Below are 22,844 nucleotides of genomic sequence, written 5' to 3'. Positions count from 1 at the left end.
GTAGGTTTGGTGTAAATCTGTTCAGTAGATTCTGAGAAAATAGCCTTTAAATCAATATATATATCTGAGCCCGCTTACGGTACGCTTACCGTACGCTTACCTTAAGCGTACGGTGGCGTGCGCGAGCGCGATTCTGATTGGCTCTTAGATCTTAGTAAACATTCGAATCGGCCGAAACCAGGAAGCGGCGGCCGCCATTTTGTGTATTTCACTCAGAAAAAAAAGAGTGAAAACAAGAAAAGGGGGCAATGAGGAGAGTTACAGACCCCCTTACATTTGTGAGGGGGTCAAAGAAGGACTGTAAAGTACAAAGAAAACATTTATTGATTTTAAAAAAAATCACGGGGTACGCGTACGGTAAGCTTACGGTAAGCGTACGGTAGAAAAAAAAAAAAAAAAAAATGAAAATCAGATTTAAGTGTTTAGATATTAGGGGGCTCTAAAAAGAGCCGTTGTGTTTATGAAATGATTTTTTAGTGGTACCTACAAGTAAGTACCGATGCAGAGTCTAAGGTTCAAGAGGAAGACTCTGTTCCCTTCATCATTGAAGTGCACACCATCTCCTCTTGTCTTGCATGTCATAACGCAAGTTGTTGTGGTAAATGGCACCCATACCATAGTCACGGAGGAAAGCAGAAACAGATTTGTTGACGTGCTTTCTTGCTTTGTCATCGCACCGCATGCCCACCGTGCGTGCACGGCACTAACTGCGTAAAGTGGGCGCGCGGTGCGCGAAGCGCACCGCGTGCTCACTGTGCGCGCACGGTGCGCGAAGCGCACCGTGCGCGCACGGAACGAACTGCGTTAAGTGGGCGCGCACGCCACGAATGGCGTAAAGTAACTTAGCATTTAAAAAACCGTACAAATTCACTGAAAAAACCATAGGTTTCACACACGTTATAGTTAGGAATTAGCATTTAAAAAACCTTGCAAATTCACTGAAAAAACCATAGGTTTCACACATGTTATAGTTAGCGGAAATTTTACTGATAAAAAACCAATGAAATTCCCCCGTTATAGTTAGTGCAGGCAACTATAACTCACGCGACCGCAATCTTCTGCTGATGACATATGTGTCTTTATGAAAAAAAAATATTTGTAATATATGTATAGCTAAAAATGTATGGAAGAAGACATGGGCAAATAAGTGTCTAAATACAGTATTAGCATCAGCAGAGGATTGCGGTCGCGTGAGTTATAGTTGCCTGCACTAACTATAACGGGGGAATTTCATTGGTTTTTTATCAGTAAAATTTCCGCTAACTATAACATGTGTGAAACCTATGGTTTTTTCAGTGAATATATATATATATATATATATATATATATATATATATATATATATATATATATATATATATATATATATATATATATATATTTTGCTATATGGTCCGGGATCCCACACGTGGGCGGGGATAATTCACTGCTTATGACTATTGATGAGTATCCCCTGGAAGAGAACGATCATGCCCACGCTACTTGCGGGTACTCTGCTTGGCCCCGCTTGGTGACCCCCAACCCAGGCTGAGGTACTTGAGACCGCTTCTCCACAAAATGATTAAGAACAAAACTGGGTACAAAGTTCCTCTGGTACATAGAAGAGATTGCTCAGGACGTCAATCCTATTATTCAGAACCGGAAAAGCCTGGCAGTGACTTGGGAAATTCCCTTGGTTGAACTAGAGCTCTCACACACCCAGGAAGCTGGGTGTCATGCTTCATCATATGAGCTCTGCCCCTCGTCAAGGCGGCGCTGCAATCCTTGACGGGCACCCGAACCGGGGCTCTTTATCGGGGATCTTCTGTTCCTGCCGGTTGGTGCATGGGGGTGAGGGGCCTAATGTGTGTAGATGTGTGAAGGAGTGAGATTAAAACGGGTCAGTTAGTCCTTATGAATAGTTTATTAGGAAGGTAAACTACCCGATTAAAATGGTGTAGAGTGGCTAGTGTACTAGAGAAGGTGTCTAGTCATGAAGCTCTACTCTAAAGATCGACATGTTTCGTGCCTCGTGTGTCAGGGGGATCTAGGCACTTCTTCAGGATCAGAAGCAACTATCTACACTACGTGGTAAGGTGCATTCTACCTACCACGTCTTCAGGTGCGTTACCTGCGGACAAAGGTGAGAAAAAGTATAATACCGGATAAAAATCTAAACAAATCTCTTCTAATTATTAACAAGGGTTATAGTGAAAAAGTTAAAAGACCACGCTATTAGAGTTACAGATGCTGAAAGGTAGATCAACTCTTAATTATTATAGCGTATGGTGCCTATTTAGACCAAGTGTGCAATCTAAAGAATATAAAATGTGCAATTAATTTTTTTTTTTTTAAATAAACATATGTTAATGGTGAGTAATAATTCAACACTCATGGTCAAGGGGATCGCAACTGCGAACTCACCTAGTGGGTTGCTAGAAATTGCTAGCAACAGTCCTGGCGGTGACTAGAGGACACCAGTTGGGTCCTGTAGAAATAAAAGCGTCAGAAAAAGGGGAACCTGGTAAGTGACGCGAGTATAACAGGTAAACAGTCGAACCAAAACGAATAGTAATGGTATGGTGATGAGAAGCGCTGCTGGGGTACTGGGTGGAGACTCAACCGTGTAAGGCGAGACCCATTCACACCGAACAGGGGCCGCAACGCAAGGGGTGTGTCAGGCGGTCTGATCGGGGCGAAGGGTACGGCGGTTTACAGGCGGAGGAGAAGCTCACCAAGGGGAGCCCAGAAGTTGCTCTCGAAAGCGGTACGAAGTGACCGGAATCAGGAACTAGAGGTGTACTCACCCGCGCTGAATCACGCTAAGCTGCAACACCTACCCAATACCGCCAGGAACCGGGGTGGTAACCGGGTGTGGATAACTCGGGGAGATATACCCACTGTTTCCTGATTCGTAACGTGAAAGAGGTGTGGTTCGGACGTGGCGCGTCACCACGATGTTCACGTGAGGCATATAAGGTCACGTGATGTCGGCAAAAACTCTGGCGGACATATTGGTATGGGGAGTTTTGTTAATCTAATCCTCACGTACAGAGCTCTGGATACGTGATGATGGAAGATGCCGCTGGCGGACATGTTAGTGAAGGGATGACGTTAGGTACTCCGGTTAAGAGAGTATATTCTAACAGAGACTCGCAGTAAAGTACACGTGGGTTCTAATGAAGTGGGAACAAAAAGGGGCAAAACATCGCAGAATAGATGTGAGTAATCTACGCTATTGAACCCAATATCGTCAACGTTGTGGTAGAGACTGTGTAACGGTGAAGGAACAGGGCCAATGATGTAGTGACAGAGGGAAGGCCAGCTATTGGTGGATAGCCTCTATTCCATAAGGTGCGATAATTCAAGCAAGCAATGGCAATGTTGGAATTTGGTTAGATATTGGGTGCTAAAGTAATTGAACTCCATGGAATATCATCATTTAGACCCTCAGTATGGCTTGCTAATCTGTGTACCCATCTCTGTTCGATCCTAAACAGAGATTGTTTGGAAATATGTTGGTGAGCTTCCAATACAATCCAGTGTATAGAATCAGGGGAATGCTGAGCCTCGGTAAAGTGTCTATACAGTCTCGTAGTGGCTCGTTGGCCACAAAATGATGTCATGGCAGGCCCAGAAAAGTATCTTTTCCCCGCACTGAACCTGTTCTTTCCCAACCCTGTTCTTTCCTTATCTTCTTACACCTTCCCCATATGATTTATACATGCGTTGCCATTTGATGAATCACCACCGGCCAGTGGATGTAGGTGGGTAGTTATTGTATCATTTTCTTTTTAATTGAAAATAATAAAAAAAGATCTACAACTTAAACGTTGTACAAATAAAACGTGCGAGTTTGTTTTTTAGTGTCTAGTCTCTTTAGTCTCTTTAGGAGCTCAAAGTAAATTGTAGTAGCTTCTTGACCAAGCATAAGAATGTGAATGTATAAGCATGATACCAGGGAAAAAGCAGGTTCAAAACAGCTTATTCAGATTAAGTCCCAATTAGGGAAAATCAAAACCATACCCACCAGGGCTGACATTCTGGGTATGAATAACCTAGTGAATGTTTCTAAACCAGCTGCATATTAAAAACTACCAGTATCAGCTATAAAAGTTTGTTTTGTTACCATTATTCATAAACAAAGCATAAAAACATGAAGACAGCAATTCATAAATAAAACCAAAAAAGGTTCATGAAGCCACAAACACCTCAGCCTCAATCTTGTCAGTCTGACTTTTGCAATATGTAGGTAGTTAGAATAATAAAACAAGGCAATATCTGCCTTGTTTTCCACTGCCGTCGGTAAGATTTTCCTTCTCCACAGCACATGACCACGGAGCCATCATCATTAGCTTAATTGATCCGAGTCTGCAGGTTAGAATTCCTAAAGAGCATACTAATGGTAAAATGTTTTTGTGCCATTGCAGTTTGTGCAGTCCACAAATCAGAAGTGCAGGATTGTTTGCAGGATTGTTTGACAAGGTCAATCATCGCTTGAAAAGAACTTAGGAGCATCCTTTAAAGGCCAACCCTTTGGAAAGCGAAGTGAATGCTTCATATACCGCAGTCCAAACCTGGTCAGATGCTTTGACTTGTGGGTATTATTAAGCCATAAAAGAAACAATTTAGGCCATGGACACATTTGTAAAGATATTTAGGCCCATAAAGCGACTTTTCCCACTTCCAAAGCTTCACACTGAATTACTGATTGGCCAAAAGTTCTTTTATGCTCAGTTTCTCCATAGAATTGTTAGACTATATCCTAGCATGTAATTTGACTTGTATGTTGATCATCTGGGCAAGATATTCTGCAAGGCTGGTAGTGGCTTCGACCACTATGAGGACAATACACAGCTGTACCTCAAGACTGATAGCACAGAAGACATTGACAATCTGTCCCAATACCCATGAACTCAAGCTCATGGATGTCCCGGATGAAACTTAAACTTAACCCTCAAAACACTGAATTTCTCCTATTATTCCCTTAAATTCTAAACGACTTCCTCCTGACTGGGTCACTAAGCTACAGGCCCTAAATATCTTCGCCAAGACTGGAATCAGCAGGATTCCTATGCCTCTCGTTCGATAGGTCCTTTAATCATGATCTTCATTTCTAAACGTGCTAGATTTCAACTAAAGCTGCTACAAAATGTCAGACCCGTCATTCCCAAACATGACTTCAAAGCTGCTGTCCAGAACTTGTGATATCTCACAAGGACTATATGAACTCTCTAATACCCGAACTGCCTATGTCTTGTATACTATCCTCCACTCTAGAGCCAAGCTGACCACCAATGTGAGAAAAATCAGTAGAATCCCAAATACAGAAATGCACTTTCTCACATGAGAAATGTATAATTTATGGGCCACAATTTTGTTGTAAATTCTTTTTATTAAACATCTTGCACGTTATGACAATAACTTTACATCTTTGCATTATACGAACTGCATTGTTACATCTTCAATTTTGGCATTCCCGTATTGCTCGTCTTTCCCTCCTTTTCATTCCTTGTTTAGTAGTCTTACAGTCTGTTCATCCCCAACCCCTTATGTGCGACCCATCTACTCTGCTGAGTCACTATCCTCTGAGTCTAGGTCATCAGACTGAGGGGGTTCACAAATATTCCCTCGGTACTCATTCCATCCACCCCAGACCTTCTCCCACTTTTTGGGGCACCTCAGATGAATGTATACTGACTTTTCCGCCATCATTGCCATATCCATGTCTTTACACCATTGAGCCAATGTGGGGCAGATACTGGATCCCCACCATTGGGCAATGTTGCACTTAGCGATCGTCATGCCCAGCGTCACCCAATCCTGAGCCATCGCAGTCAAATCTGTAGGTTCCCATATATTGAGCAGGCAGCACCTCGGGCTTGGAAGTGTCCCAATATGCGTGACCTGGGACATTGTACGCATTACCGCAGCCCAGAACCGCACTATCTCAGGGCATAGCCAGACGGTGTGGTAAAATGTGCCTATCTCCCCGCACTGCCCGAGACAGAGCGGTGTGTCAGCCCTGTGTATTTTATGTAGACGCTGTCTAGGGTAATAGGTACGATGTAGGATTTTTAGTTGGACTAGCCTCAATCTCGATGGGATTGCCGCCTCTCTAGGGGAGGCAAGCGCCTCCTCCCTGTCCGCCTCATCAATTTCCCCCAATTCGCGCTCCCATTTCACTTTGAGCGCAACCATTGGGTCCTTTCGGTTATTCACTATTTTCTTATATGTCAGTGAGATCGCTCTCCTATGAAGGTGGTCCGTCAAGAGTCTGTCCTCTAGTGGAGAGGCCTCTTCAGGCCTTGTGCCTCGCGGTATCAGGGACTGTAACGCATGCCGAACCTGCAGGTATCGGTAAAATTCCGTCTTGGCCATATCATACGTCTCCTGAAGATGAGCAAAGGAGACCACCTCACCCTTTCGCCACAGGTCCCCCACTCTAGAGATGCCAATCAGATCCCAGCCACGGAATCCCTTCGTCCTTCCCAACCTCCCTAGTCACTTGGTCTCCCATAATGGCATCGCCAGTGTGACCACCCCGTCCCAGCCTAGTGTGCGTTGCGCCTCGTTCCATATTTGCAGCGTGTGCCGTGTGGGCCCTGTACTATTCCTCTGTACTTTTTTATTATATAGGGCACCCATTAGTCCTGATGGTTCCAGCAGGTGTCTGTCTAGCCTAAATGCGGGATCATCCAGTGGCATATGCAGCCACTGATTGACTGCGACAAGCTGAGATGCCCAATAATAGATCTTCAGGTCCGGGAGGGCTAGTCCGCCATCGTACCAACAGCTGGTGAGTTTCTGTTGAGCTATTCGAGGCGTTTTCCTGTCCCATAACAGTGATGTGACCTCCGCCTTTACTGCCGTGAAGTATGCATCTGGAACCTGAAATGGCATATTTTGCAGAGCATACAAGAACCGGGGGAGCGCCATCATTTTGAATAGGGCCGCACGTAGGGTAGGGTGCGCCAAAACTTGATGTCTTTTTTGAACCGCACCAGGGGCTTGTTCAGATTCCTTTCCATGGAAAGCGCACGGTCATGTGTCACAAACACTCCTAAATACTTAAAGCCCTCCGTGACTATTTGTAGTGGGCAGCCTCTCGGGAGCCGCGGCGGAGGGCCGTGGAGTATATATAGCAAAGACTTTCCCCAATTAATGGTGTATCCCGACATCCGGCCGTACGCGGCACAGATATCTAAGAGACAATTAATGGACCATGCAGGGGACGTTAAGTATAGCAGTATATCATCCGCATATAGCGAAATGCGATCCTCCCAACCAGCGGCCCGCCGCAACCCTCGTATTGAGAGGTCTTGCCTAATCCAAGCCGCCAAAGGCTCGAGGACCATCGCAAATAGGAGCGGTGACAGTGGGCAGCCCTGCCTGGTACCTCTACCCAATGGGAATTCATCCGATAAGTGGCCGTTGACTACAACCTGTGCCACCGGTTGCGTGTATAGCAAGCGTATCCATGCGCAGAGTTTTGGCCCGAACCCCATATGTTTAAGGACTGCAAAAAGGAAGGGCCATTCCACCAGGTCGAAGGCCATCTGCGCATCTAACGATAGTATGACAGCGTCTTCTTCTATCGTTGCTTTACGCTCTATCACTCCGTGTACCCTTCTAAGATTCAGTGCTGTGTTGCGGTTGGGCATAAACCCAGATTGGTCTGGATGGAATATTGCCTCAAGATAGGGCTGTATCCTTGATGCCAGTGTCTTGGCAAGTATCTTTGCCTCCGCATTGAGGAGGGAGATTGGTCTGTATGATCCGCACTTGTGCGGCGGTTTCCCTGTCTTATGTATCGCCACTATAGTGGCAAGTCGTTGCTCTTTGGGCAGTATTCCTCTATCCAAGCTTTCAGTGTACATGGCGAGGAGGTGGGATGTTATCTGTGTACTTGCTAGCTTATAAAATTCCACTGGTATTCCATTGGGCCCTAGCGCCTTTCCTGCATGAAGTGCTCTAATGGCTTGCGTCAGTTCCTCTGTCGTTATGTCTGCCTCGAGTGCAGCCACGGCAGCTCCATCCAGCGATGGCATGCATATATCTCATAGGAATGCTAAGTGTTCTGCCTCTATTTCTGTGGCCATCGGTGTATGGGCCACAATTTTAACATTGCCACACTGTATATGGGTCTTGATTAGTAACACAATGTTCCCTTTTCACTTAAGCAGAATATGAATCAGTTGATGTGTTGGGTAAAAGATACAGATGAATTATCACGCTGTGATCTGCGATGATGTGATATAGTTTTATTTCATGTTACTCTTATTTAACAATTTTAGTTAATCTATAATGAATTGTTTTTGATTTGAGAAAACTCAACAGACTTACACCTATTCTCTACTCGCTTCACATATAAAACAGTTTGCGTTGCTTTAAAGCAATACACCTTCATTTGACTCAATAAATTATGAGCGCATGCATTACAGGTTTGTAACTGAAATTTGCAGGAAACCTGTGAATTGCTCTTACGAATACTACCCAAAATTAGGTAAATTTGAAAGTTGTTTAACCACATGGTTTGGTTTTCACAATACCTGGGCCATCCTATAACCTTTTATTTTTCTAGATTAGTCATAAATCAAATCCACCCACAAAGGATGCAGGCATCGTGCTCGTACAGAAAAAAAATCTTAGATTTGCACTTGTAGAATCCTTGTATACACACATTAAACCGGGCCCTAAGCCAGTACAGTGAAAACAGGAACAGGAGCTAGGGCCATTACACAGTAAACCCATGCTGACTATTAAATGGTTTTACTATGATCAATTACATGACTGACTGATAATTTGAGTGAAAAAAGTATTTCCTGTGAAGTAATGCTTTATCCACTAACTGACCCAACAGGCATTGCTGTAGATTGTCAGATGAATTGAATACTTCTAATTGCAGATTCCTCATCTTTAGAAAATACCCAGTCGCAACATGGGATCCGGAAAATTCTTCAGCAGTGCTTCTGCATGCCGCCAAGTCACACCGTGTGGGTGTAGGGTGACTGTACCGCCGCAAAAATGATAAAGCGGGCACCACCTGTGTGGTGACTTCAGTTCCTTATATTCCGCACCCGTCGACGCAAATCTGGAGCTCCGCTTCCATCTTTGTTGGTCTTCCAGTGATTTCTAAAATTCTTATCGATAGTGTGCTTAATCCCATCTTTCTACTCAAAATCTGGTGAGAATTCACTAGGGCATGAATTAATTTCCAACCTTCCCCTGCCAGTTCACGACACTGTACTTACACTAGTCCAAACTGCTACCCCGGCTCCTCGGACTATGCCAGTGCCTGCTGTGTCCACACTGGTCTCAGACCTAATCAACTAATCAATCTACTTTCAATTAATCAATCTACTTTCAACTGCAAACCGAGATCGGCCTTCACCAGGCCTGTTCATGCTATGAGATTCCAAATGTGCGGCCAGTCATTATGCAACCAGACTCTAATCTTAATCAACCTCTTTCTCAATGCCAGTCCTACGAAAGGTTAGTGGCCTTTATCAGATCTGATTCTGACGCGGTTCAAGGCATATCTAAACTTCCTCATGACACAGATGATGAGGAGGCAGACAACCTAAGCCCCCCTAACTACACTGATGATGCTTGATAGCTACACTTAAACAAGCATTTGCAAAGCAATACATCTCACATTGCTGAAAGTTTGAGCTATTGGCCTTGCATTATTACTTGTGCCAATGGCTCAAACTTTCAGTAATGCAAGACCTACTTAATTGCAAACGTTTTTTTTTATATGTTGTACAGACGCTTAACTGCTGTACAAAGTATAACAAAAATTAACCAGCCAATAGATTTTACAAAGACGAAACCTATTGGCTTTGCCAATGCTTTCCATAAAAACACTTCCTAAATCATGTTCCTGCAAGCGTAATGTGAGTCAGCGTACGGACAGATGGGATAGAGAAATTGTGCCTAACAACAGCCTTACTTATTGAGTGCAAAGCTCATATTGGAACTTTATTATCTGCATAAAGAGGATTTGTGAGGTAGTTGTCATGTCCTGCTCATGACTGCTGATGCATGAATAGTATGCTAATAAATGTGTGATTGGGTTTCTTCAGGAAATTACTGAAGGAACCAGTTCTAGACATTTTTAATATAAACATTAGGCACCTTTTTTTTACCAATGCTTAAATAAGTCAGAATGAATTCCATTTAAAAAAATACATTTTTTGAATCACGGTGAGTCGGCCAGACACACATTTAGCCTTGAAGCACCAACCACACTTGTGCATATAACCCCAGCAATTAATGTTGCTTCAGGGTTGGAAACAACTCATACAGAATAAACACAGGCAGGGGAGTGCTTGAAATGGAAAAAGAGAAGTGCAGGTACTCTGTACCAGAGTACCTGCTTGTTCCTGAGAAGTGCCAGTACTCTCCAATTCAAAGTATTAGGTCTCTCATGAGAAGTGCTGGTACTCTCCCTCTTAAAATAAAAAAGTGCGTGGACGAGCAAGCAATGAGAAGAGAGGAAAGAATGCAAGAGCGAGGGGGGGACGGGCAAGGAATGACTGGGAAGAGCGCTGAGGAGGAGAGATCACAGCATGCAAATGCACTAATATAGATTGCCAGATAGCAAATAAAACTTCGCTCAGGGCACTGTAGCAACAAAATAAATATTAAACTAAAAAAGTTTGATTGCAAAGCTACCTGCCCAGTTTAATGACTGCATGCAATACTGGATGAAGGGGTGAGGTCGCCCCTGCCTCAATTACTGAGTGCAGGTGTCAACATCTATGAGCAATGACAGGGCAAGTCTCACACACATGTGTTGGTTGTATGCAGGGGTCACGGATGCCTCACCGTTGCAAGCCGGTCAGTAATGCCGTAGAAAAGCGTCTGAATGTTCCTCCTCTTCTAGATGAGAATATGGATGGTGGCTCACTCATTGCACAGGGAAAGAGTTAGTTGAGGGCAATGTTGCATTCTAGCTCGGAGGGTGGGGGAGGGCTCAACACGAATCCAGGGGTGAGAGCGCTCACTTTGAAGCTTTGTGGGTTCCTGTGAAGGCATAATAAACCAAAAAAAGTAGGTAATTATGCCAGCATTTAAGTGGAAACACTGTGCAGTTTGTCTCTGCTGCTCCCTTGTCATGGGCGGAGCCATGAGCGGCGTGCCTGGGCCATGAGTGGGGTGCTCTGGGAGGTGGTAGCGGGGAAGGGCAGCGCACGGGCCATGTATGGCATGCCCCGGGAGGTGGTAGAGGGAGAAGGCCACGCACGGGCCATGAGTGTTGTGCCCTGGGAAGTGGTAGGAGGGGAAGGGTACCGCACGGGCCAAGAGTGGCATGCCGCGGGACATGGTGGCCGGGAAATGCCACCGCACGGGCCAAGAGTGGTGTGGCGTGGAACAGCACCACATGGGAAAATACATAGCGAAAGCAGGGGCACCGAAGACAAAGACAGGGGTTATGTGACATTATCCCGCATTCTTTTACCCTGCAGTTTTTACTCCGCAAAATGTTTTACAAAGCAGGGCTTTAAAACGCAATTCATTACAACGCACTCCCCATTCCAACTCAATTACTATTCTAACTCCAGGGGGGTGTTACTTGTGGAAATGCGTTGTAACAGTTTTGCGGTGTAAAGACCTGCGTTGTAAAAGTTATTGCGGAGTAAAAAAATGTAGCATAAAGCCATGCGGAGTAAAAAATGCGGGGTAAACAACGTTTCTCAAAGACAGGGGTTGTGCTTGTAGTGTACGCAAGGGCAGCAAAAGAAAAACAAATCTGTCAAATAAGTGAAAAGCCCTGAAAACATAGGGAAACTCCACTTGGCAGTTGCTGCTCAGCCTTCAACAGAACTGACGTATGGGCTGCAGGAACCAATTAGGAGCCAGGAACTAAGAGCAACGGAGGACTTAACCAATTGCAACCAGCTGGCAGTATTACATTCCCGAATCTGTTTACAGCAGATCTTTCAGACAGCGAATGCGCACTGCCTAGGCTAGACCTAAAACTGACTGTGGGCTAGAGACATCTCAGAATCAGAGACAGTGAAAAAAAATACCTCTTGCACAGTAGTCGAGCATAGGGCAGCTGAGGTTCTGGACTTTCTATAACCGTCAATTGAAACGAAGGATAATTTGTTAAATGAAACTCTTCAACCAGGTCCAACCTCATCTTACAAACACCCTTTCTGCCCCAGTCAGTCCATCAATGGCCCTAATGTCCCTGACTTTCTAACAAAGCATACTGCGCCTGAAAGCCTGGGAGTAGAGGCGTTCACTAGTGAAGTGAAGCCAAAAGCCTTTCTGACAAATCAGCTGGATATAAAGTTAAAATACGTTAATGTGCTTGGCAAGAAGTTAGCACAGGCCTGCTGTCCTTCAATAGTGTGCTTTCTGGGCAGGTACACCCTTGCTTTATTGGACATAGTCAGCAAGATCTAGCTGGTCATCCCAGATGACCTAGGCCTCGCCTTGTCGGTCCAAACGATACAGGACTAGGATGCAGCTATGTATGTGTTATCTGCTGGTCTGGGAACCACAGATTGTATAGGCAAAACAACTGACACCCATGTTGCTCTAAGACAACATACCTGTGCAGGGTCAATTGGGTTCTCAGGAGCTGTCTAAGCGTCCCATATGGACACTGCCCTCCTTTGATGGGTCTAGATTGTTAAGCGAAAAAGCTGATTTGGAGCTTGAATGATTTAAATACTGTAGCATTTAACACACATGGAAAGCACGAATCAAGGAATCCTGGGGGTACTAATCACTACAAAATACTATATATCACACAAAGTACGCCTGACTGTTTATCTTGGGAAGGTGGGAGAGGGAGGTGCCGTGTCAGCAGAATTAAAACAGAGCAAGAAGGGGAAATTCCCACACTCACCGTTAGGTGACAGGCTTCATCATATGGGTTCCGTCCTCACACCGAGGTGTGGGCTACAACTCCCCGAAGGGAGGAGCTGAGGTGTTGTTCTCAAGATGAGTGTTAGGTAAGAGGTGAATGAGGGGGAGAGTGCAAAAAGAAAAAGTGATTTAAAAATGTCTCTTTGATCCACTAAATCTTTATTGGATGGCCTCCAGGACACAGTAAAAAGAGAGAGGACTAGGGATTGAACCAATATATCCCTAGATGTAAGTCATGTAGGTCAACATGTTTCTGCCATGTGTTGGTCCCTTAAAGAGATCCAGTGGCATTCATCAGGACCATATTGAGTAGTCACTCTGCAAATGCGAGAAATTATAAATATACTGACCACCACAGGAACAGGGCGGTCAGGTGTTCAACAACCCAAGTGATTTCTACAGGGTTCGTCTTTTCTGAAAACCAAATGAAAAATAATCACAAATTCATATTCTAAACATTCCCTAAAGGAAAACCAATATTCTTGATATTGGTAAATACTGTAGCGCCTCAGCTTGATCTTTGGGATTGCTAACCCCAGCCAAGAAGTTACACTGTCAGCACTGAAGATTCAGGGATTATTTAAGAAGGCTAGCCTACAAACAACGTTGGTCCTCACAACCTGCGCAACAACAGAAAGCTTTGTAGATTCAGGACTGAGTCTGTCCACACCAACAAGGACAGCAGTCTTCTAACTTCTTCTCCCCTGTTGCAGGATCTGTCAAGCTGCTTTGAGTTGCCCTCACACATTCACCAGCCAGTAAGGACCAGGCTACAACCTTTCCTCCTCAGCTGGATATCCATCACATGAGCCATATGGATCATGCAATTTGTGCAAAAGTGCTACACCTTCCTTACCTTTTCTCACCCCCTCTTCAAACCTTCAGTATTAACCCAAGCCTTCTTCCCACATCAGAAGGTTTTTTGCAAGAGCACTCTGCTCTGTTGATGCAAAAAGTCAATCCACTGCTGGTCAAAGTGCCATCTCGAGGGCTCCAGTTTTGGAAACAGTCAGGTTTGCTCTTCATGCTGCTTCCGTTTGCTGAAGAAGGACGGGAGAAAATGCCAATAATTAACCTCCAAACATTGTGCCTTTTTAAGGAAAGACCTATTCAAAATGTTCACTATGGCTCAGATCCTCCCTGCTGCTCTGGACCCAGAAGACTGGATGATGTCCCTGGGTTTGCATGACACGTAGTTTCAGTCCCACAGATAGTATCTGCAGTTCACTGTGGGGTCAGAGCCTTTCCAATTTGCCATGCTCCCATTCAGCTTCACCTTGGCTACTCGATATTCACGAAAGTGATGGAGGCGTACTAAGCCCATTTTCGGAGGTTAGGAATACATGTATTCCCAAACCTCAGTGGCTAGCTGCTCACGATGGACCTTCCGCAGTCATTAGTAGACCACCTCCGGATGACATTTGGGATGAAAGGGAGATCAACCTCTAGTGTCTTGCAGAGAACCGGCTCCACATCAGTATTCTAGAGCTTCAGGTGATTCGTCTGACTCTGAAAACCTTCCTGTCTTCCATCAAAGGGAGGCCAGTGGAGAGCCTCATGAACAATACAAACAATAAGCGTACCCATCAAGGAGGATAAAGTGGGGTGTTGGATCCTGTGCTAGGAGGCTATGCATCTCTGGATATAGTGGATAGCTCTATATCTCTGAAGATCTTTTTGGTTACTCAACCACCTTGCAGGGTTCCTATACTCCCAGGGCAGACAAGCTGAGCAGAGATCGGCTGGCAGACCACAAGTGGCATTAATAACCTTAGGTGGCATGGGATAGCTTCAATCGATGGGACATGCTCTGGCTAGATCTGCTTGCCACTGCTGAGAATGTGCAGTGTCAAATCTTCTGCAAATCAGAATGTTCTTCAAAAAAGGAGATGTGTTCTGTCTGTGATGGTATCTATTCGGCAGTATCCATCAGAAGAACAAGTTACTTAACTTTGGTAACGCTCGTTCTGTGGGATGCTCTATCTAACTGCTGATTCCTCACAACTTTACCTCCTCTCAGTGTGTGGAATGGACTTGTATACATTATGATAAGGTCCTAAGTCAGAATTCAGCACACTTTCACCCACAGTTTGTTCTAAGTGCTCCTCATCTGACAGCACGGAAGGATAAACATTTAAGAAACTGATGTTAGTGCTCTTGGTGGTGCTTATTTGTGGCTCCACTCCATCATTTCTGGCGTGGTAGCAATTTACCAAGAAGCCATACAGTGACATGTGGCAGTGCGCAAAAGCATTGCTTAGAAAGTTTTGTGATCCAGTCTGCCTTCTGGGGGATTAAAAAGATGAGAAGTTTGCAGTTACAGTATCCATCAGAAAGAATGTTACTGAATGTAAATCACTTGTCCATTACGCCTACTCCTGGAGGTATAAGGGCAGTACTCACATTTTCCATAACGTATAAGAGTATGCCACTCTATCTAGTTTTTACTTAGCATTCTAGAACTTGTAGTCCTAAATTACAAAATTATAACTTCCTGTCATAAAATACAGAGAAAAAAGAAAAACCTGAATAGATGGTGTTCTTATGCCTGGGATACTTGAGAGCTCTGATGTGCCAGGCAGCTGGAACTTGTAGGAAGTGTGAGGAGCACTTAAGTCACATCCCCCAAGGTCTACTGCAACACAATGTCCACAGCATCCTGACCACTGGGGGGCCAAAGTCTCAAGAGGAGGTGGTCCGAGGCTTACCCTGGCTCTGCCCTCGATTGGTGGTGCACCTGAAACTGCAGCTGGAATTATGAGCTCTTATATACCTATATGATTATTATTAATAGCTAAATTATTAATGTAACTGTATCACTCAAAATACATTGTCTTTTTCTTCATTTCTGGCTTTTTTTCTTACTCTACTAAGTCTTTTAAAAGTGATTGTTAATGTTATTTTTGCCATTGGACTGGCAGGGAGGGTACCTTCCTGGGACCCCTGACCTCTCTTTGCACTGTGATATGTTTTCCATCTTTTAACATGTGTAGGCATCCGGCCCACAGCTGCGCTCCATTTCAATGCTGCCCACCTGTTTCAGTGTTCAATAAGGCTGTTTTAATGTCTCATCACAGCGAGGATGCAGAGAGTGGTGGTGCAGTTGTATCGCGCACAGCTAAGGGTGCCACCCAGGGTTGGATTGCGATCAAAATTAGGCTGAGCACCAACAAAGAAAGTGGCCCACATTTGTGCATTGCGCCTTTTTGCAAAACGTTGCTTCAGTGTTCTAAGTTATATAAAAAGAAGAGGGGGAGGCGGGAGGGGGTTCTAAACATGCCATGTTTTCTTAACTTCATTGAGATAAAAAAAAATGCAAATGTGCCTGGACTCTTTGTGCAACGATTAGTTCACACTGGTGAACCACACCTGACATGGTTGTGGCCACTTCTGTTCAGACCCCCTCCCCTTGCTCAATCTACAGACATTATGTGACCATAGCCAGCCCAAGTCAGCTTTTTGTATCAATGGATCGGTCCAGTGGGGGACTGGCATTTCAACTTATGGCCCCTTGGTGAAAGGGGGGTAACAGCGGTCCATCTGCTTCCAGCTACAGGCCTCTAGATAGGCTGCTCAGTCCTGCATCTGGCCGCTGGTGGTATCTATCTCGAAAAAATTGCCTACCACGCTTCCCAAATAAATCGCCACACAGCTGCAACTCAGATACCGGCCCATCGCCCATTTTACGAATGCCCGCCTTACCAATCTGGCCCTGTTGCCACCTTTCTCAGAGAAAAATACCGGCCATCTGTTTGCGTTTTAACAACCCTCAAAGCTCCAGACATGAGTCTAAAGTACAGCTTTATAAGAAAACATCTGTATTCATTTTTAACATGGCCTTTCTTTGTGTACTTTAATTAACACTCAGGGGTCATTGAGGCAGCTCTCAAACAAACACATTGTAAAGTGTTTCTTTTTATATTTATTGATTAAATGATCTACTAATAAGGTACAAAATACCGGCCTTAGGTGATTTTTCTAATTATTGTACCAGCTGGGGCATTAAAATCTAAGTCATGCTGGTATAAAACGGGCCAGGCAGCAACCCTATGCACAGCAAAGAGAGGGGAAAATGCCCTGGACCATTCGCAAGTGCCTCTCGACCCCACACTTCTCCATGGTTTATAAGCTGTTTAAAGAAACTGATTGGGATGGGTGCTTCAGCAATACACAGCACGTAAAGGGCTGCCATGAACAGCTCCTATCACTGGCCCTGCAAGGAGAAAGAGTTTAGCTGAGATCCTATCAGGCACACTCAGGTGTGGTATTTGGTACACATGCACTAAGTACCCAATCTATTGTCTGCATGTGGCATCACAGGATGGGAACAAGAGTACAGGGTAGGAAATTGCTATTTGTTGGTGAGAAATGCGCAGTGAGCTCAAAAGCTGATTTGCCGCACAGTTTTGGGCACTCTCAGTAAGGCGGACAATTTCCTGAATGTGTTAGTCTAACCTGTGATGTGTGGCACTTGGGGTGGCTGCCTGTCACGTGCAGATCCAAGGCGATACCCAAGTGTGCTTGATAAACCTCGTGTTTTCCTGATGATCTCATGACAGTGCTTTTGGAACAAGAGCCGACTGGACGGGTTGATTGAACCACACGGTGCTGAGGTTCCAGCTCATACTGAGATTAACCTACCTTCCTTTGGTGTTTTCCAGGGTTCAAGCTGAATAAAAAAATCATGCAGGTTCTGGTACCTCGTTACTCCGACACCGCATTGGGGGTCGACTTCGATAACTTTGTCTGCTGCCTGGTCAAGCTGGAGGCCATGTTCAGTGAGTGCTTTTTTAGGAAGTTCAACCTTGGGCATCGAAGGATACTCTTTGTTCTGTTAACTCCCTTCTGACCTCTTAGTTGATGAGTCCTCTTCTCACACTCTGCTTCTTTATTGTAATTCTTCATGCTTGAGGTCCCTCTGGCCTTCTGCGCTCATATGGCTGGCAAAGGTCTTGGCTGCTCTGTCATTCTGCACAGCACAACGTGTGTCAGGCTCTTGACCTGCTCTTACAAAAAAACTAATTGTTCCCCTGTTTGCTTTAGGGCTCTTCAATTCGATGGCCAAAGACGACAGTGTAATTTCCGCCATCAGCCTGGCAGAGGTGAGCTGCTTGGAGCACCCATATCTATTTCCATTTTTTTTAAAGAGCATATGAAGGCATTGATAAGTGGCATTAGGTGCCTAACCACAGTAGGAAGAAAGGAGAAAGGGTTGTGCATGACCCTGCCTTTGAGTGGGACTGTTTTCTATCTAATGTCCAGGTATGTCCAATGTATGTCAAGGAAGGGTAGGACTATGCCAGATTTTCAGGATTTCCATATATCATGAGTTGACATACATTAATTCAAAATACACATACAAGTTGAATCTTCTGCACGTTTACAGTAGATGTGGCTACAAAAGGAGCCCTTTCATAAGCACTATTTAGAATATACATACATAAAGAAGTCTGCATACATACAGGAATAAGGTTCTGCTTATGCATATTGAAGGACTGTAATAGGATCCTGAAGAGTCTGTCCAACAGCGCTGGACCATTGCCAGTAATTCACAAAAGCAAATGTGTGTAAACAGCAATTTCATTTTTACTTTATATATATATATATTTCCTTTGAGAATTTCCTGAAAATGTGGCATGGATTGGGATCTTCTGGACGTATGAGCAACAAGAAACTGACTAAAATGTAAAGGCTATCAGACTTCTGTTCCTACGCATTGACAAAGTGTGATGACTAGGGATCACTTACAGGTAGGGCAACTGGAAGTATGTAGTAATAGAAAACCACATTATGCGACAGGGTTGGCCAAATGAAAATTAGTTACTTACCTGTAACTGTAGTTCTCTGGTATTAGAATATTTCATAAATTCAAATGCTTTAATCATTCCATGTCGTAAAAGTGGGAGTACCACAGTATGACAACTTCAACGAACGGACACCAGACTCCGAAACTACTTCCTCCTCCAAGAACGCCAGCCAACCCATCATCTCTGCCTAGACCCCAGCCACCACCAAAGACACTGAATCAACCATAAAAGGCATCCACTCAGAAGCACCCACGGACCCCTGCCCTTCGCACATCTTAAACAGAGCCGTCACCGCCATCGCACCGGAACTACGACGCACCATCAACACCACCTTCAAAACCGGCATTTTTCCCGATGACTGGAAACGCGCAGCAGTCAAGTCCCTGCTCAAGAAGCCCACGGCAGATTCTTCGGACACCAAAAACTACCGACCCATCTCCCTCCTCCCCTTCGAGGCTAAAGTCACTGAGAAGAACGTCAACGCCCAACTAACAAAATTCATCGACGAGAACTCCATCCTCGACCCTTCCCAATCCAGATTCCGCAGCAACCACAGCACCGAGACTGCTTTACTCGCCGCCACAGGCGACATCTACACCATCCTTGACCAAGGCAACACCACGGCCCTGATCCTACTAGACCTCTCCGCAGTCTTCTACATTTTCTCCAACTGCACTCTCACTGCCAGACTCCATGACGTCAGCACACAGGGAACCACCCTCGAATGGCTCCGCTCCTTACCGGCGGAACCCTAGGAATCAGACTGCCACCCTTCCTCTCGGAATCCACACATATCAACTGCGGAATACCTCAAGGATCCTCACTCAGCCCTATGCTCTTCAACATCTACATGGCACCCCTTGCTGCCATAGTCAGAAAGCATGGACTCAACATAAGTCTCCTAGGCCGATGACACCCAGCTCATCCTCTCCCTGACCAAAGATCCCGTCACCACCAGACTCAGCTTCCAGGGAGGAATAAAGGACATCATATCCTAGATGAGCAGCAGCTGCCTGAAGCTCAACTCGGCGAAGACAGAGGTCCTTGTCCTCGGACTCTCCCCCACCGCATGAGACAACACCTGGTGGCGAACCGCCCTCGGCAGCCTGCCTACCACCACGGACCACGCATGGAACCTTGGCATCGTACTCAACTTCTCCCTCTCCATGACCAGACAGGTCAACGCCGGTGCCGCCACCTGCTTCAACACCCACCGCATCCTTCGCAAGACCTTCAAATGGATCCCCCCGAATCAAGAGAGACCGCCCCCCATGCACTCATAACCAGCAGACTGGACTACGGAAATGCCCTCTACGCCGGAATCAACAAGTGTCTGCTCTGCAAACTCCAGACCATACAGAACACTGCAGCCAGACTCGTCCTCGGCATCCCTCAACAATAATACATTACTAAACACCTGCGAGACCTACACTGGCCCCCCGTCGAGAAGAGAGTAACCTTCAAGACACTCGCCCACGCCTACAAATGCCTCCACAACATCGGATCCCAATACCTCAACAAGAGAATATCCTTCCACGTACCCAAGAGAAACTTCCGATCTGCTGATCTCGCCCTCGCTGAACCCCCACGCATCCGCAGAGCCAGAACGGATGGAAGGGCCTTCTCCTACATCGCAGCCAAGACCTGGAAGAAGCTCCCGATTGACATCAGACGCGCCCCCTCTCTGCACATCTTCAGGAAGACCCTCAAGACCTGGCTCTTCGACTGACCAGAGCTGCTTACCCCCACTCCAAACCCACTAGCGCCTTGAGACCCTCACGGGTGAGTAGCGTGCTTGACAATTCCCTGATTGATTGACTATTAGAAAGCAATGTGAATTACTACAAGGGACTATAATGACAATCAACCATAGGTTTTATATCCTATCTATATCCTTTTCAAAAAAGGACCAAAGTATGAACTCTAGCCGGTCAGGCGACAGCACCCTCTAGAATACTCCAAAGAGAGACTGAATCCCTCAGGTTTCCGAGCACAAGTAGAATAGGTTAGCATTAAATAAACGGGGAGCCTCTAAGGGGAGAAGGGTCGGTCACATGTCAATCTATGAAATATACCAATCCTGGCAAACTACAATTACAGGTAAGTAACTCATTTTCTTCTCCAGTACTTGATCTTTCATGGATTCACAAACTTGATTCACAATAGTTAGCAATAAATCAAGTCAACAACCATAAAATTCTACACAGCGGATGGTGGGAAAGAGAGGTATGAAAAGGCTCACCTCATTGAGACAGTTGTCGCAACACTGCTTGTCCCACAGCTGCATCAGTTATCTCAGTTGCATCCAAGCAATAAGGCCTCATGAACGTGTCTCTGCTGGACAATGTTGCTGCTTGGCAAATGGGCTGGATGGGTACACCAGCAAAGAGAGCTGTAAAGGTGGGCTTTAACCTTGTCTTGCAATGGTTTCCCTGCTTGCCTGGGGCAAAATTGGACAGGAGATGCAATCCGTCTGGCAATGGTCCATTTAAAAACTGGGGGACCTTTCCTGAAATTGCCATAAGCAACAAATTGAGACATTGCTTGACGTCTAAGGAATGCAATGATTTTGCTGCAACAGTTTGAGGATGTCGAAAGAATGCCCTTAGAATTACTGGCTCATTCAAGTTGAAGTCCGAAGGGACCTTGGGGATAATCCTCAGTATTACATTGTTTGACTAGAATTAGAGGAAAGGTTCCTTAATGGTAAATGCCTGAATGTTACTTACTCGTTTGGCAGATGATAGAGTTACGAAAAGCGTAGTTTTCCAAGTGATGTAATTTAATTCTGCTTTGTAAATGTTCTCAAATTGTGTTCTCATGAGCTGTCCTAGCATTAAGGAACCACAATGGCAGATATCTCCGCAGTTGAGGAAATGTTCTGAAGAGGCCTTTGAGGAATTGTTTTATAATTCTACTAGACCATAAAGAAAGGGCATTACTGGAAATTGCTGCCAGATGCACTCTGATGGAAGAATGAGTCAAGCCGGATCTTGCCAGATGGAGTAGATACAGGAGAATTTGCTCCAGTGGCGATGTGAAAGGGTGGACCTTAGATCCAACACACCAGATGCAGAAGCGTTTCCATTTGAGTTTATAAGTTCTGTTCATAGTATCTGCTCTTCCTTTGGCAAGTATGTTCATGCAGTCTGTATGAATATCCAACCTGGCAAACTCATTGAACTCCAGAGCCAGGCCGATAAATGTAGGAATGTCTGGTTGGGATGACTAATCGGGCCTGGTTCATGGTCAGTAGCGCTAGTATTGGTCTATAAAGAACGTGCTGATTGTTCCAACAGGAGCTCAATGAACCAGAACTGACTGGGCCACTTGGGAGCAATGAGGAGAACTTGTCAAGCCTCTCCCTTCAGTTTGCTGAGCAACCTCGGGATCAATGGGATCGGGGGGAAAAGCATAAGCATAGATTCCTGACCATTTAATTGAAAAAGCATTCCCCCATGCTCCCTCTTGGGGATGCTAACTTGTGAAGAATTGTCATTTCTTGTTGATTTTGTCAAAAACCGGTCTAAGTTTGGTTTGTCTCAACAGTGGAAAAGGTTCCTAGAATGTGTTGGTCAAGCCCTCATTCGTGGCAAGTTAAATTGGTTCTGCTTAGCGAGTCTGTGAGGATATTGGAAACTCTTGGCACATGTTCTGCTCTGAGCGTTATCTGATGTTGTAGAGACCTATTACAGATGTCTTGCACTTGAAGAGATAGCGCTGGTGAGTGTGCTCCCCCCCGCTTGTTCATATAAAACATGCTTCCAGGGATGCATCGGATGTTATGACGTACCCGGAAACGTATGTCAGGTATGATAGACCTCTGGATAGGTTTGATGTTTGTGTCACTTGATCATGGCTTTGGCCATTGTTGGAGTTATCTGAATGACATTGTTAAACGACCCCTGAGTCTCTAGCCATTGTTGTACAATTACGGTTGACTTGGACGTATTTGTAGACTGCACTTCGGAATAACAGAGATGCAAGAAGAAATCATTCTGAGGAATGATTTGCAGATCCAGACAGAAACTGACTTTTTTGTGGTCAATTTGTGCGCTAGTTGCCGAATCTTTATCTGCCTATCTTGGGAGTGAAAGGCCTTGTTCTGGACAGTGTCCCAAGAAGGTCAGTGTTGTTGTCATATTTAGATGAGATTTCTGATATTTGACT

General features: G+C 45.1%; 1 protein-coding gene across 2 annotated transcripts in view; it reads left to right on the top strand.

The window, feature by feature from the left end:
- Positions 1 to 22,844, top strand: part of LOC146813822 (calpain-1 catalytic subunit-like) — a 652,425-nt gene that overhangs the window by 623,370 nt on the left and 6,211 nt on the right. For both annotated transcript variants that reach the window (XM_085610279.1, XM_085610278.1), the window contains 2 exons: positions 17,529 to 17,645; positions 17,911 to 17,969. In XM_085610279.1, coding sequence (XP_085466405.1) covers positions 17,529 to 17,645; positions 17,911 to 17,969 — 176 coding nt within the window. The remainder of the gene's footprint in view (positions 1 to 17,528; positions 17,646 to 17,910; positions 17,970 to 22,844) is intronic.

The sequence above is a fragment of the Triturus cristatus genome, chromosome 6 (assembly GCF_964204655.1).
Source record: "Triturus cristatus chromosome 6, aTriCri1.1, whole genome shotgun sequence".
NCBI classification, from domain to species: Eukaryota; Metazoa; Chordata; class Amphibia; order Caudata; family Salamandridae; genus Triturus; species Triturus cristatus.
Note: the sequence above shows the minus strand (reverse complement) of the source record. Positions and strands in the feature narration are given on the sequence as shown.